This window comes from Pollachius pollachius, assembly GCF_949987615.1.
Source record: "Pollachius pollachius genome assembly, chromosome: 12".
Lineage (NCBI taxonomy): Eukaryota > Metazoa > Chordata > Actinopteri > Gadiformes > Gadidae > Pollachius > Pollachius pollachius.
Genome location: NC_136945.1, coordinates 5,402,605 through 5,419,877, shown reverse-complemented (window position 1 = coordinate 5,419,877; position 17,273 = coordinate 5,402,605). Strand labels below are relative to the sequence as shown.

General features: G+C 46.0%; 1 protein-coding gene across 2 annotated transcripts in view; it reads left to right on the top strand.

Moving 5' to 3' along the window:
- Nucleotides 1–32: 32 nt before the first annotated feature.
- Nucleotides 33–17,273, top strand: part of ndrg3a (ndrg family member 3a) — a 35,469-nt gene continuing 18,228 nt past the window's right edge. Inside the window, exons 1-3 of one of the 2 annotated variants that reach the window (XM_079748382.1) lie at nt 33–164; nt 13,324–13,407; nt 15,644–15,676. In XM_079748382.1, coding sequence (XP_079604508.1) covers nt 13,351–13,407; nt 15,644–15,676 — 90 coding nt within the window. In that variant the 5' untranslated portion in view covers nt 33–164; nt 13,324–13,350. The remainder of the gene's footprint in view (nt 165–13,323; nt 13,408–15,643; nt 15,677–17,273) is intronic. The other variant, XM_079748383.1, reaches the window with a different exon arrangement.

The window sequence follows — 17,273 nt, the reverse complement described above, 5'->3', positions numbered from 1 at the left end:
GGACGCAGTGTGTAGTTCCGCCCAGAGAGTGTCATCGAAATACTAGTTGTGGGGGAGAAGAAGCAGACGGTTGTATTAACAAGGGCCAGTTCACAGTACAACAAACGTTACGCCTTGTGTAAAGGAACTACTTGGATCTAAAAGGTACTGAATTCATAACGGCGGTAAGTCGAACACATTTATTTCGCTACACAATAACTGTTGTTTCCACTGACAGATGTGTACGATGGTAGATAATCCCCGTGTCGCTGTTTCCTAGTCGGCGGTTTTCCACGTTATAATCCTGTCAGAGAGATGGTAGAACCCCTATATTGTAAATAAACATCGTACTTCGTCGTTGGAAACGATAAAGAAGACATTTTGGCCGTGAAGCGCAGGTGAATAGGTCCAAACACGAAGCTTTGCCACTCTGTAACAAGTGAAGTGTACAGGTCTGTTCTGTTGCTCATCCTCGCTGTGATGCGACAAGACATTCTCACGCTCGTGCCAAATGTTGTCTGCGGCTCTCGCCGTGTTGCTGTTAGTTTATGGAACGTTATTCTCCCGCTCGATTTACGAGTTAGTTACCACGGTTACATTTCGTCGGTTGGATATGGTGGGGCTTCCCCACGATGTCAAACACGTATATATCCATAGACCGCAGTCTATCATACTTGTGAGGAAAACCGACCAAAAAGCCGTTGCAATAAGGTATTTTTGGGTGGTATTTTGCAGTTTATTCCCAATCAACGTTACTGCTGAATACACGAGGCCTGTTTGACCTCCCCATCGTGTATCATGGATGTGTGTGCTCTGCTCTCAATAACCGGTTGCCTAGTGATAGCGTGTCCTTAGTGCACCACATGATCCGATGACAATGTCACTCGCCATGCGAAGGTCATACAGGTGGACGTCTTCGGCAGTCTGGGCCCGGGCATGGTGTTTAAACTAGGGGGGATGGGGGAATCGTCTCGTCCAATCACTTTATCAATGCTGAATGTCCCGTTTCCGGTGGGGATGGGATAACGTTTACTCAACAAACACAAACTGCCATTTGTTGCTACTCAAAACACCGCTACGTATAGTCAAAACAAATACATTTTAATCCCATATATTTGGCTGCCTATCTGCAGTAAAGGTAGAGCTCTATTAACTTTGTTTGCAGTATAGGCCTTAACTACTTAGTTATATGTTACAGGCCCACCTGTTAATGATCACACCTGAATAAGCCCTACCCAGAGGGAGTGTCCGCTCTAGTTGATTATTAAGCCAGTCCAGTTTATCATTATCTGTGGTAGAAAGTCTTACTCTAGCGTTATGTTGTTTCCATTTTTCTATTGACTCATGTTCTCTATCACACCAGAAATGAAAGAGAAAGATTTTCTTTAATGGTCTGAATATCCCTCACGTTAATAACAACAAAGTAATTTGTTCAACAACAAACAACTCTATATAAAGTTGGACCAACAGGAGGGGATTTAAGCATTAATTTACGACTACTGTTGCCACTACAGTAAAGGATTCTCTAAGGGAATTCCTGGGGATTAATGTCAGGAAGGATGCCTGTTGAAAGCCTATCGCTGTAATTAAGCAATGTTGCTGACAGGCAGACAGCCAGCCCCATTTTCTCTTCCTCTCACCTCAGCATCCTTGTCTCTGGCTATCTGCTGCGTGTCAGCGCTCGAGGCCATAGCAAACAGCTATCCGGCCAAACGACGAGACAGTGCACTTGACTTGTCCACTCGTCCGTAAAACAACCCTGCATCAGCAGCTGATCCTCATTCTTATAGCACTCCCTTGTTTTGTACTCGCTGTTGTGGCCATTTTGTAAAACCAGCAATCAAAGTAATGGTGTTTTTCTGTGTGCCATGGCCAAATGGTTGTGATTGTAAGCTAGGAGGATTGTGTTCCTTCTGTGGAAAATGTTCTATTTGCTTTTTGGGACCTTGGATGTTGCTGTGGTTATTTTGGTGTTTTATAAAGTGTTTTTTCCGGTCTAGACCATTATGTACAGTGGCCTTTAGCTTCAGTAAAGCCGAGCGGAAAGAAGTTTCTGCTGAGGTGTAGGCTATTTCAGGGTAACAAGAAAATTGTTGTCTGTGATCACTGCCAAGCACTGTACCTGGTGCGCAAGCTTACATTTCCCTGCTCTTATGTCATTATTCAGTTTTCTTTCTCTCACTTATGGAGTCGATTTGTATAGGGCTGAGTTAATGGCCAGAAATATAAAGGATCATCATTTGGTATCCAAGGTAAATGGATTGGGCATTTCTAGCATGTAACTGAGTCCATCTTTCCAAAAATAATGTACATTTGGTTGACCTAATTCTGCATATGAATAAACCAAAACACACAGGAACGTGCTTAACTTTTTCACATAGACATTGCAACAGGTCAGAGAGTGTCAGCAGGCTGCGTGCTGTGGACTCATCCAAGGCCAGAGATCTCTATGGTAATTCCTTCCGGTTGGCTGTAGGTTTTCGTCTCGGATACTAGCAAAATTGTCTGGCAAGCTTCAACGCTGTCAGCAGCAATATCCGCAAGGTGTGTGTGTGTGTGTGTGTGTGTGTGTGTGTGTGTGTGTGTGTGTGTGTGTGTGTGTGTGTGTGTGTGTGTGTGTGTGTGTGTGTGTGTGTGTGTGTGTGTGTGTGTGTGTGTGAGGGCACCAGGTGGCAAGCTTGTTGATCTAAAGTAATGGGATGCGATCCAAGTTCTGGACGCTGGCTCTCCTTGTATATATCTTTTTCCCCCCACTGTCACTATGCATTTAAGATAATGTGGATCTTAATACACACGATATAGCGAGCAGGGCAACAGGGGATACCTTGCGGCGTCCATGCTCCTTCATTGTAATCTCTGATTCAAGTCAAGATAATCAAGTTTGGCTTTGAAATAACAAGCACTGCAGTCAGTGCCTTGCGTTTACTACTGTGTCCATTCCTTCACAGCCAAGACCTGGGAGCTCTCTTAAACAAAGTTTTGGTCAAAGCATGAAATTGAAAATGCGTGCTCGTGGAATTTCCAACGCGGCAGACATGCTAACCACAGGGGTATTAGTCTACCACACACTGGTTCCTGGATGATTTCCTTTCCATAATATTTCAGGCCAGGGAAGGTCCAAGAAATGGAATTGCTACTAAAGCGGTGGTCGGACCAGCCCACCATACCGTCCCCAGTCGTATGTATGCCACACCAAGCTATTCCTTCTTCCATTTTCTGCTTCCCCAGGAGCATTTCAGAATTCAGATGCGATCCACGGCGTAATGAATCATTATGTCCTCACTTATGAGTAAATGGCACTCGGGGGGGGGGGGGGGGGGGGATATTTTCAGAGCGGAGTGTTGGGGTATGGGTTAGGGGGAATTAGGTGGACAGCAGCATCAGTCATGCATGTTTTTGCATGCAGGAGGCCGAGCCAATCGATATGAGGGAGAAGAAACTGCCGGTTCGTCTCGCACGGCTGCCATTTCCATTAGTGGCATTCCTTCCTTATAACCCTTGATGTACTGTCATGACAATGGTTTCAACCTGGCTCAATGTGTGTATGAGGGATCTGAGTATCCCCTATCCCTCTCATTTATTGAGGCAGGGGTGGATTATTCAAGGTCTGCTCTAATTGGTTGGTCATGTGATTGAGGGCCGATGTGTTGGCCAATAAGCATTCACAATCGGGGGTGGAATGCCTAGTTGATGAGAAGGTAATTGTACATTCAAACGATGTGGAAAAAGTCAGGTCATTGCCATGGTGGCAGTGATTTAGTACTAAAGAGGGAGGTTCGGTCTGGCTTTGCCCTTCTATGGTGGCCAAGGACACGGCAACCATATGCAACCTATGCACTGAAATTGATAGGCGGGAGGAAGGGGAACAGAATGGAATAGTCAACCCCCACGTTTATGCATAGGGAAAAAAGAGTTGCATCGCATTCATCGTGGAAGTGGAGCCTGCTAGGCATGGCTGTATGGAGATGGGGTACAGACAGACCCACGCTGCATCCGAGACATTAACATTAATATCCATTCCAGATATACAGTGTCTGGCCGCAGCATCTTTCAGAGCAAGGACAGTAAATCCTGTTCCGGGCTTTAACATGGGCCTTATGTTTGCCAATAATGAAACTCCGCTGCAGGTTTAATTCCTTATATTATAGGGCGTGTTGGTGACTAACAATCCGGTCTAACTCGTTTATGCTTCTTTCCCCCCATTACATGTTGGTCAGTTCAGCCACGTCCCTTTTAGCGCTTTGACGTAAGCCTTCAACCAAAGATCTTTTTATAGATTTTTGGAAAGTCAACCCAAAACTGCTCTTATTTATCATGCGCTTCTTTTTCCTCCAATGGTCTCTTCAAGCTGGCTCAGGGACACAGAAGAGTTCATCACGGTAGGCCCAGTGATGCTTGCAGCTAGTGTAGCCTTTATTATTCAGGAGGACAGGTAGTTTATTAGCTACCCGTAGTGTGAGGCCTGACAGGCATGTCCGTTCGGCTGTATTTATATCTGAGTGATGGGGTGACAAGACTGAAGCACTAGCATGGTACATAGCCATGCTCATACTTGTTCTCTGCAATCGTGTGTGTGTGTGTGTGTGTGTGTGTGTGTGTGTGTGTGTGTGTGTGTGTGTGTGTGTGTGTGTGTGTGTGTGTGTGTGTGTGTGTGTGTGTGTGTGTGTGGTCTTGCTACGCTGCTTTACCGCTGTGTGTGTGAGACCGGGCCTATTGATCCCTCTGTGATTTACCCCATGTAGCTCCACCGTCCAAATCTGTTCAAGTCTGTCTGCTATCTGTTCTCGGGCCATTCATCATCGGTTGTTGGAAAGCATCAGACAACGCTTTGACGTTCCAGGGTCTCTTGGCGAAGTTTGGGAAAATGATTTAAAATCATGTTTCATTATATTGTTTGTCTCTGGGCTGTGGTGGCAAATGGCTCCTTTGAATGGCTTGGATGCGCTAATGTTTGTCCCTAATGTGTGCGTGTGTTTTTTATTGTGCAGATATAAGTTCATAAGATGAAATTTAAGAGCAAGCGAGAGCGGTGATGGACGCACACAAGCCCTCTATCATATTCAATCGCATTCGGACAGAATAGGAACCCCCTCGTAAAAGAGAAACATGGCTCCTTGTGGAACCCGAACCATGACTTATAGACGGCATAGTCCCGGCACAATGTACGCAATGTGGAGCAAACAGCGGGATGTTCCGTCTGGCGGTCAATCGACCACTGAGGATGCTCGCTTGCATGCCACACTCATACAAAATGCATACTGGCCACTTATACATGCTTGTTCGAAAAGATAAACGGGGGAGTTCCCCGCTTTCTAGGCTGACGCGTCACCTTGGAAGGGTTGATATTGTCCTTGTGCCTCAAGGTTTCCATTCAAACCGTTCTCCAGGTTATTTTATAGGTAGTAGTGTGGGCCTTAGAGTGGTTGGGTGTGCGCGGATGATTTGAGTAGATATGAGGTAATAAAGCACTAAATCAATACAGCCGTTAATGCTTCTTGGCTTGTGAGACCACTGGAGGAGGGAATACCGCACTCCCCCAGGAATAATGCAATTCTTTAAAAGCATTGAGAGCGAAATAAGAGTAGTCAGAGAGAGAGAAAGAGATAGAAGTAGAGGAGAGAGATTGGATGGGGGGGAGGGGGGGGAATGGGGCCTCCCTGTTTAGTTTTTTGGCAGACTGTCGTGAGCATTGGCTTATGGATTGTATGCCAGTGACTGAGTTACTCCAGAAATAAAAACGCACCCACACATGCCATATAGTTTGACGGTTAGGATTTGTTCCATCCTGCATGAAGAGAGGGGATCAGGATTAGCAGCTCCATGCTGTACTAGTTGGATGATGGTGATTAATACTGATGTCTGGCAGCGCATCTGAAGAGACAAAGACCCAGAAAAAACTTGATTGGATCTAAGGACACAGAACGCAAGGTCATTGGTCCTTGGTTCCCTCCCCTCCCCACGCGGCTCACCCACTCTCCTCCTGCTTTGTCTGGGGGAGGGGCTGTGTGTGTTTATCCAATCTGATATATTCACGTCATGATGCCTGAACACCAATCGCTGCTGCTTTTTCTTTATCCATTTGAGTGATTGCTGCTCCGAGATATTGTAATGTCGCAGGATATTGAACCTCAAAGCGACTGTGGCAGTGTGTGTCTGACTGGGCTGGTGTCGTCTGTTTTTCCACCCGAGGAGACGATGAGTTAATTATAGTAATGCAGCATTTATAAAATCCAGGAAATAAGAAAAATGTCTGGCAGGATCAAGGCAGGCCTTGTTTTAACAACTATCTCAAAATAGACTCTGCGAGAACAAACGACCTGTCACCAGGTTTACCGCCCATCCGGATCAATTTTTGGCTCCCTCAAAGGGACAGTAAGGTGTTCTGCAATTCACCTCCCTCTGAAAATAAACCTGATCTATTTATTTATACACTGACACATAATGTCTTTGCAAGCTCTGCAGTGTTTCTGTCTAAACTAGATTAGTGTAGTTGGAGTACAACTTCGTCTGTGAATGAGTTTGTATAAACAGACATATTTATTGCATATCTTGCCACCTCATCGGCACAAAACCTTGACAGAAGGAGAAGACTCGAGCAGTTTTGTCTTTCTGGTGTTTAAACGGAGGAAGTTGGGTGTTTTTTCTGGTCATCTCTCTGGGGAGAGGCCTGTGTGAGTAATAAAAGTGACTGAGCCTCAGGAGTGCATGCTGTCCTGTAATTAGAGTTTGGGAGCACAGACGGCATCGGGCATGTCTTCCCCAATCTACCTCAAGTGGATGTGTTGTCCCACAGTTCCATCCCACAGTGCCATCACCTCCACCACCACCACAAAGGCTAAACACCTCCATCTACATCCTCATCAACCCCCGCATATTTCACCATCACCTCAATCCCAATCACCTCAACCTCAATAACCATCACCTCCACCTACTTCATCAACATTTATTTTACCGCCACCTTTATCATCTCCCTACTCCGGAGGCTGAAAGTATGATCATGGCAAGCATGAAGAGTGTTCAGAATAATGATGGTTATCACAATATACTGTAAATGAATAAATATATGGAAATTTCAAGCAATAATTCTTCCCAAATTGGGTGGCCACCGAGTCGTTACATTTTGCTATATCCCTCTCTGCATGTATCTGATGCTTTTAACCTATACCTGATGTGCTGTTTTTCAACCTTCATATTTTCGTATTCATTTTGTATCTTTTCTGTGGTTAAAGGTAAGGGTTCAGGTTCTACAGGTTCAACCTTGCTTTATAGATTAACGTGGCTGGACAGAACAGAACATAGCTGATGCAAATTAGGTGATTAGCGGCCTCTGTAGGACGGTACCATTTATTAGCCTCCACTAAGTTATGTTTCTGGCATAATTACATTTCTATACAACTATACTTTTTCGTCAACTTGACTATTCAATTATTGCGGAAGCAAAGAATCCCAGTACGAACTTGCATGAATAATTGACGTCCCCCATCCCTATTATAATTATCCTGCCCCACTGCGTATAGGGGGGAGGGGGAGAAAGATGCCAAATGGAGGGATATTTCCATTGTACTTCTCTTACCAAACGATTCCCCGGTTAGGGTAGTTAAACTGAAACTGAGCCCCCCACCCCCCTTGCCCGGGACTGTTTTACTCTGACTGGATTACTTTGCCTCACTGTAAACACAGGCTCAGTCACTGGAGCAGACAGGAGGGGAGACAAGGTTCTAGCTGTACATGAGCTCTGGGGAGATGCAGGGGGAACTTGCTTAAGGCCAAATTATACCTCCGCGGTGGAATAGCTCTGAGTACTCTGTGGGTTTCTAGATCACAGGTGAAGCCCACAGGGGCTGTCGCCGGAGTTTACCTCTAAAGGAAATGTAGCTATACGTCAGGGCGGGGGTTAGGCCACCCACTCTTTTCTGCTATGTTTTTTGTTTCTTTCATGACGGACTGTTACACATATTTGGATAGTACGACACATCACCTTCACAATATAAAGACCATCAGATGTCTCAAAATATATGACCTGGTGTATTTTTGGCAGACTACACCGGCTAGGAAAACCACGGCATACCTACAGTGGCTATTTGATGCAGAGGTGGGGCATTAGGCAATATGCCTGATGAAAGGGGGGAGGCGGAGTAGCCCATGGATGCAGGTTGAAGTGATGTGTGCGGACAGAGGTTCAGTGCAACATTGCTTGTAGGCAGGCAAAGACCATCTCTGTAAAGCTTTCCCTTGGCCTATTTTCCACCTATATATTAGCTTTGTTGCTGTTTGTTTTCTTGTTGACTTCAAGCCTGAGTGTGAGTTAATTAAAGATCAGCGGCCCAGAGTGAGCACAGCCAACCTTGTGTTCTGCAATAATTGGCCACGTCATTAAAATAATTTCCCTCAACAGGAAGGCAGACTTGCAGACAACACTGCAGGGTAGGGCTGTTTGCTTTGAACTTCTGCATAAAGTGCCGGTTGTAATCATCATCTTCACCTTCTTCCTCTTCATCATGCAGAGTGACGTAGCGAGATCCCTCAAAGTATGCCCCTTTTTGATTACTGAGAGTTTATTTTTATTATTTGTACTTCATCCTGTTGGCAAGCTTTATAGAAAAGCGTTTCAACCCAATATATGAATAATGGCGTGACATACAACAACCCGCATAATGGGCACTATTTCCTGGGGATTTAAACAATCAGTTTAAATAGTGTTGACACATATATCTTACATACAGGCTATCACTTTCTCTGAAATGGTGGAACATGATTAGAGGTCACCTCCCATAAAGGGGAGAGAGTCATCACTGCACATCAGTCACTATGATGCTGACTGAGTTACCAGAGTCGAAGGTCACTGTACCAAGAAGAACCTTGAGGTGTGTGTGTGTGTGTGTGTGTGTGTGTGTGTGTGTGTGTGTGTGTGTGTGTGTGTGTGTGTGTGTGTGTGTGTGTGTGTGTGTGTGTGTGTGTGTGTGTGTGTGTGTGTGTGTGTGTGTGTGTTCAAAGGGAGTCAATCGATTATGATGATGCTAATGTTGGCTGTTTCCCCGTTGCCATGGTGAATCTGAAGCAGTGTTTAAGAGGAGACGAGAGGTGCCTCGCTGAGGCTAAGGAAGAGTAGAGGGTGGGGATGAGGGGGGAAGGGGTCAACAGCCTCACGACTGGGCTAGTGGTCGTCAATCATGGAGCCTTCCAGGACTTAGTCACAGCCCAAGGTGAGATGGAGATGGATTGACCTACAAAGAGAGGGTGGTGGTGGTGGGTGGGGGAGTTGACTGATCATCCAGAAGATGCTACCGCTGACGTGGCTACAGGACTGCCTTATGGTCACGCAGCATTGTGAGGCAAGGATGGGAGGATACGGGAAGACCTTCGTCCCCCAGCTGCCATGTTTAGGCTGATCTTCCGTGAAGGTTGCCCTTTGCCTCACATGGGACTGTGGCATGCCTAGGCTTGTCTCCTGTGGTTTTCCTCCGACATGGCCTTACCCAACATCCTCATGCGTTGTTGTCGATGCTGTTTTGCTCTTTGCCAACCATTTGTTCCAGCGCCGCCCTTGTCCGGAATGGGTCGTCGTGATATTTTTTCAGATTTCCCGTCGTCTAGATGTAGTTCCATTAGAGGAAACAACCTGACCCTGACAAAGGAATGGGATACTTCTGTTTGAGCACCAGTGTCTAATTTCTGTGCCTTTTGTTTGTCCGGGGAAATTGGATGTTGTAGCTCTTAAAGCGGGTGTCTGTATGGTCATTAGAGGCCGATCAACGATTGGCTTCCAGACCTGCAGATCACCACCATCCCCGTTTTAGCAGGGAAATGTGAATGGGACGGCCCTCTCCATCTGGGTCTATACCTTAGCTCTTCTACCATGACTCCATCATACAATCAAACGCTGCACTGCCACTGCCACGTCAATGTCAATTATTTCTCTTTTGACGTAGCATGTTTACAAAAAAACGTGGTTGGGTGTAACGGACATTTCAAAAGCAGCTCTTCAGTCCTCTCATCTATTCTATTAACTGGGCTGGATGCGCTCCTCTTTATTTTTTCCCCCATGTCTCCTCGGCTCACATTGGCCCCATGGGGCTGGCCCAGCTTAGAATAAACATGGGCTGCTAGCTAGCTTTGTCTCTATGGCAACCACTGTGCATGCTGCAACGCAGAGCAGCGTCGATGAGGGGCTGAGAGATGCCCACTGTTGGATGCGGGTTTCAATTGGGTACCGCTGTTCTTCTGCTTTATGTCCTACAAGGTTAAGTGCATTTCCAGATGTGCGAAGGCCTCTGAAATGGAGGGGGGGAGGGGTTATTTCAGGTCAAAATCGTTTGGATGTACCCTAGCGAGAGAAGCACTCGTACCTGATTTTATTACTGATGTCAAACAGATCATTTTCATCTATATTGTCTGTATAGGTGCGTACATAATGGCACAACGAGGCTGTTGTGACGGGAAACGGTTCGTCCGTTGGGTTAGGGTGGTTTGGCTGTTGGTGTGTGTGTGTGTGTGTCCAGTGTGCTCCCCTGTTATTGAGACCCCCCACCCCCACTCTATCCCCTCCCCCTGTTATGAGCCGGCTACGATTTAAGCGGCCTTTGCCTCTGTCCCACTTTCCGTGGCAGTCTGAGGAAGTGTTGGATTGATCCGGTCAATCGGCTCAATCCGCTCAAGCATGTAGACTATTTCTTTGCTTTTCCTCCCTGCTTCTCCACGGCCGCTTGTCTAAATATCATTAAGTTCCGCCCTCGAGCTGGATTTGTCAACGGGGATTGACCCCAGTTATCATTTTCGCTTCCCAACACTTGCTGTGCCCGCCATTTTGTTGTTTCCTCCATTTGTTTCATGTTACGCAAGAACCATGGCCATCGGAGACTGCTACCTCTTGCTGCTGACATTCATGTTTCACCAGTAGATGCCTGTCCACACATTTCTATACAGCGATCGCCATGGCTGATTCCCGCTGACTAGACAACCCCCCCCCCACCACCACCACCTTCTCCACCCCTCCTGTTGTCAGATAACCGAACGGAAGGTTATCTGAAACCCTAAACTCAAGGTCGTCCAAGTCACGCTTTGGTAGCAACTAAACCCGGTCCCAGCAGTACTTCAATGTTAAAGCAGAACTTCTGAGGGGGAGGCGGCAAAGAGCCTAGGCCCGAAACCAAAATCTGCGAGTGGTGGAGTTGCACCTTATTTCCTGTTTTCATTACGAAGGTATTTTACTGAAGAAAACTAATGAGTATGCAGGGATGAATCTTTTAAAGGGGGATGTAAATTCGTAGATTTGTACCGGGGCTAAGTCTATGCGGTATCGATTTAAAACCTTTACGGACACTTTTCTTTCGGTTTGCTGCTACTGCTGGCCGAGAGTGTTTGCTAATTACGTGCTTGAAGGTCCCTGCCACCAGCAGCGTGGTCGGACTCTAATCTAATATGACGTACCGGTAATAGTCAAAGGCCCCGGTCAGACATTTGAGCTTGTCGGCAATCCGTCATTGGATATTAATTTCAAGTCTGATTTGTGATCCAGTACCAACTGGCTAGACATTTACTTATTCAAAACCCTCCTGCCAGATGTTCATCTTAAGCCCCCTGCAATGGCAGACAGTGTGTAAACCAGAAGACAAGTCTCCTCCCTCCAAAGGCATTAAACTATAAGGAGGTACTGGGTGATGTTGAAGATCTTTCGCCAAGTGTAACTCAAACCACTGTGCTCCAGCACGGTAACCAAAGCCCCTTGCCTTCCTGTTTAAAGCTTTTATAGGCTGCGCAGGTTGTGTGTGTGTGTGTGTGTGTGTGTGTGTGTGTGTGTGTGTGTGTGTGTGTGTGTGTGTGTGTGTGTGTGTGTGTGTGTGTGTGTGTGTGTGTGTGTGTGTGTGTGTGTGTGTGTGTGTGTGCGTGCGTGCGTGCGTGCGTGCGTGCGTGCGTGCGTGCGTGCGTGCGTGCGTGCGTGCGTGCGTGCGTGCGTGCGTGCGTGCGTGCGTGCGTGCGTGCGTGCGTGCGTGCGTGCGTGCGTGCGTGCGTGCGTGCGTGCGTGCGTGCGTGCGTGCGTGCGTGTGTGAAGGATGATGTTATTATGCGAGAAAATGGACTAAAATAACCATATAATTTGTCAAGACATACTCTGAGTATGAAATAAAGACTCACTACTAAAAAAAGCACAATTCAAGAATACGTATCATTTAGCATTATTCTTTCTTCACATGAAGCCCTTCCCCATGTTCTTTGTCCTCTGTTGGATAATGTGTGTTACTGTCATTGGTGTGTTAGTTCCCAGGTGGCTCTGTGGCCCTCAGACCAGGCATCTGGTGTCCAGGGAGCGGCCGAGACAGAGGGCGCAGCGGCCAACTGGCAGTAGCAGCAGGTCTCCAGTGACCGCTTGTGATCGGATTCTGTTTCCTCGTTTGACATGCAGATAAACCAATAACAACACTGCCAGAGCTCCCCTGGATTCAGACGTGCATTTTTTCCTACACCAGACAAGCTGGCTGCCTGTCACTGTAGGGCTATAGAACATAAAAGTGTTTGTCTTATCCCCCATCTATAGGATTGATGCTATATAGACAAAGGATGCTATATAGACAAAGGAAAACGATCAGACACCTGAACTAGTCGTTCCTGATCCACATCCAACGGGGCTGCGCTATGATCGCCTCCATTACAGTGTAAACAATACCAGATTTTGTGTGTGTGTGTGTGTGTGTGCGCGCATCAGCTTTGTACAACACAGTGCTTGTGGAATCTTGTGCCAGGAGTATTGGAGCATTCACTGTCCTGTAAATCACTGCTGGCGAGATTCTGAAGTCGCTGATGATTTTCTCATGTCTTATGGAGGCATTCTGTCTAAAGGATTACATTTGCCTGTCACAGTAATGACCGCCGGAGGAGGAAATGAAGTGCCTAACAAGGTTGAGCTATGCTGGCTCGCAAACATTGATGCAAACAACTGTGTGATATTTTGCGCAAACTGGGGAGTACGACTTATTAACATTTAAGTAGTTTGCGTTTGCGATCGGCAGCATACAAACCCGGGCCAAAATGGCATACTTTGGTAATTTTTTACTTGGGTCCCCATCGGTACATACCACTATGTTTCCACCACAGCAGCCTACCTTCTTTGATCTCACCGCACTTAGAGAAACTTCTGAAGACATAAAAGTCTTTATTCATGAATTCACTTACAGGTCATTTTTTTCTGAATGAATATGCTAAACCGCATTCATCGTTCACAGCCCTGCATACATCCCCCCTCTCTGTGATTGCTCGCCCAGTTGCTGGCGATTGATTGAAATAAATTTCTCTCTCTCTCTCTCTCTCTCTCTCTCTCTCTCTCTCTCTCTCTCTCTCTCTCTCGAACAGAGCGCTTTACCGTCACCACACATCGAGATGGAAGAGTTACAGGATGTCCAGCTGACCGAGATCAAACCCCTGCTAAACAATAAGGTGAGTCGATACTGCTGCTGGTGGATGGGTGGGGGAGAGGTATGACCTATCAACATGCTGAAGCAACAGTGCCACGCATTCAACCGTCTCACAATTTCATCACCAACATATGTAAGCTCTGCCCCCTGTGGCCATGGCAAGCATCTGCACACGATACTACATGCGCACTTCATGCGCGCTGCAACGCATGTGTGCCTTGCAGTTCCCTTCATCAAAGTGAATTATTCATATCTGCTTGGCTGTGGAAAAGAGTGGAAGGAAATCCAGGGCAGAGCGAGGCAATTTGAAATGGGGTGGAAAAAGGCACAGAGATAAACAGACAAACCGACAGACTGTGGGAAGAGGGAGGAGAAGAGGCAGACAAAGAGAAAGACCTAGAGCAAGCCTGCGTCTTGGAGCAAGAGCGAATAAAGATCAGAGAACCGGGCTGAGACTACTAAGCAAATTTCAAGAGCCAGCGAAGGACGCAGGGAAGACGAGAGAACGGAACGAAGCGATGGCAGATCTTAAGCTAGCTCCATCATTAAATTACCTTCCTTCTCTTCCTCGTGTGTGTGTGTGTGTGTGTGTGTGTGTGTGTGTGTGTGTGTGTGTGTGTGTGTGTGTGTGTGTGTGTGTGTGTGTGTGTGTGTGTGTGTGTGCGCGCGCCTGGCTGTCATGATATTCATTCCAAGCTTCACAGGGGGTTGCCGGCTGTTGGGGGTGGGGGGGGGGGGGACAGGTGGCAGGCATGGATGTGGAAGAGCCACTGACATCAATCCACCAGGCCTGAATGTAATGGATTTCTTCTTTATTTGTACTTGGTTCTACTGGCTGACAAAGGCTTTAACGGCTCACTGGCCAAGTTAAGTGCTCATGCAGCAGCATTGATGAGGTGACACGATAAAACTCATAGATTACGACGGCGAGTAGAGCTGACCTCTCACTCCATCTAGTGGCCAGCCAATTAAAGAATACGTTGTGTGGGGGTAGGTGTCGGAAGGGCCGGGTTGGCGAGAGGGGGCAGATGAGATGCTGCACGAAGCCTAATCCGCTGTCGCAAAAAGTTTGAATGCTTGTCATTCCTTGGATGAGAAACAGTAGCTCCACACAGGGTTGCTTATTACACAGCCTCGTTGATAAGGTCCATTGCCGACTAGAAAACGTTCATCATATACTCGAAGCATGCTCAAATGAATGAGCGGAAAATGCTAAGGACTTTTGTGTATATTAGCTGCACGGGTGACCGCTCAGGGACAGCTGTGAGCTCATTCATATTTCATAACTACTGGATATTTAGCTGTTTGACCGCATCAGGCCGTACACTAATCGCTTCAGTGTGATCTCATGCTAGACGATTCTGGATTCGCCGGATGAGGTTTCTCTCCATGCACCTTTTTATCCTTCATTCTTTCATGTTGGAGATGCACTCTACTGCAGACCTGCCTACAGCGTTCTTAAAAGTGTTGATAACACCGTATTCTATAGGGAGAACAGTGTGACAGTGTGGTGTCTGCCACTGTCTGGGGTGTTGTCTTCCAGCCAGCAGGTTCTCCATTTTGCTCCCAAATGCCTGTAGCCTACCTGTAGGGCTCCTAGAGCTTGCTCAACAGCTCCCACTTGATTCTTAATATCATGTATACAGTAGATATTCTTTGCGCTGGATAAAAGTCCAATCTGCGTAATGACTGAACGCTCATTAAAATGAGCAGTGCTGAGCATCTGTTAAAGATCAAGTGGTGCAGGTGCCCAAAATAATTTGGTTCTAGTCGAACTGGACCACTCTCATTTCTCTGAAGAACATGGATGCCTAATTAGGACTTACCCTTTCAATGTAAATAAGAAATTATTCGCTCAGGAGGATAAGTTAGAATATTGGCAGTTGATCAGATGACCAATGACATATTTATGAATGAAGACATTGATTTTTAGCTAATGCATTACTTGAAACGCTACACAGTGTCCCTTTTGATGTTAACAGTAATTATATGGCTACAAATTCAGCGAACATAACTGTGTGGTCATTCAGCCTTAATTGCCTTAATTATCTGTTGAGAGTATTGGATACAGTTGAATGAATGAATAAAAGCATAAACACAGTGGTATAGTCAAGACCGTGAAGTGCTAATATAATCTTTTATTTATCTGACAGCCATGGCGAAAACCAGAAAGAAATATGTTAATTGGATAGAAATGTGCTTCAATGAACAAGTGTCTTGTGTTTAACAGTCTTCTTATCTCTCTCTCTCTCTTGCAGAATTCCAGAAATTTCCAGGACTTTGATTGCCAGGTATGTGATACTTCCAGTTTTTAGCCAGTACTACCGGAATGCTTGTGACTGGACAAATGGTGGAGAGAGGTCCATTGGCCCCATCACCTCTCCAATTCTTTATCCAGATAGTCATCTGCCTCAAATCAAACCCTTGTTCATTACGTGAGTGTGAGATAAACGGTTGCCTGTTGTCTCTTGAATAGGCCACATAAATAAGTGTGTATCTGTTGTAAAGACGTGTTCAGGGTCACAGAATGTGCTTCGAACAGACGTTCCACTGCCTGATTTGTTTCTTGCGGCTGTTCATTTGTAACAAGGTCACTAAGAGATTCCCTGAGTCTGCTTCGTGACGTCTCTGGCTCTGCTCAGTGCTCACACACACAGTAAGAGAGTGGCATTCCCTGTCAGGCGCGCCGGGCCGGCATCAATATATTTTACAAACCTGGCATACAAAGTCTATTGCAATCAGTAAAGATCAGAGGACCCAGGCAGCACTAATACATGTTCAGGATTGTGTGTGACCACAGTGTTAGTCTAATATGACCCCATCCGTTCCGGATGCTGCGGCCCGTTGTCGTAGCTGTCCTGTGACCTCCACCGAGGCACTGTGACTAAACTGATTAATATATGGATAGTGATTGTTACTAGAGATGGGCGATATGGCCTAAAATCCATATTGCGATATACATTGCAGCCTCTTGCGATAACGATATATATCACAATATAAAATCATAAAGTAACCGTTTCAGAACAGGTTACATAGACCCTAAGGAAAGCCAAACTGCTAAATGTATTTAAAAAAAGAGAAATATAGTATATAGTATTGTGAAACACTGTAATCATACAACATAATGTTGCAGATAAATAAAATTAGTATTGGGTTTCTTTCCTTTAGTGCAAACCATTCTAAAAGGCACTACACTTAGTTTAAGTCCTTGGTTCTTAGTGCCACCAAAGATGCAGAGAAAAGGAAAAACGGGTGTCTTTCTAGATAAGGAACAGACACTGTACTGACAATTAGGGATGGGCATGATTAATTGATGATCGATCATTGATTGTTAAGATTTTTGTCGATTACGTGATATTTTTAACCATCAAAAGGAGGTTGACCCAGCCGGAGAGGTGGTCTCGGAGACGTTGCTCAACATGGAGCAAAGAGGAGACGGAACGTCTTTTGGATATTTGGGTCCGATATCCAAAAGACATTCCGTCTCCTCTTTGCTCCATGTTGAGCCACCACCCGACGGTCCGACAAAAGCAAGTAAAAAGTATGCTGGAAAACATAACTTAAAAATGCCGATGCATTTAACACATTCCGAGTCAGGATGAGGGAGAAGGAGTTGGACCAGTCCGCAGATCAATGTATATCACGCTGGATATCCATGATTGTTTACTTTCACCGGTGCTTCCCCCCCCCCCTTTTTCTTTAACCTTTTACAACGCCCCAGACCTTTTTGTCCAATGATTTAACCCATTCAGACCGGATCACGCATCTGTGCGTGTTTACCTTTAAGACCGGATTGCGCATCAATGCGTGTTTACCATTAACCCATTTGTACCGGCTGCGCGGAGCAACATTGTATCTACAAGATACAATGTTGCGCCGCACAGCAGC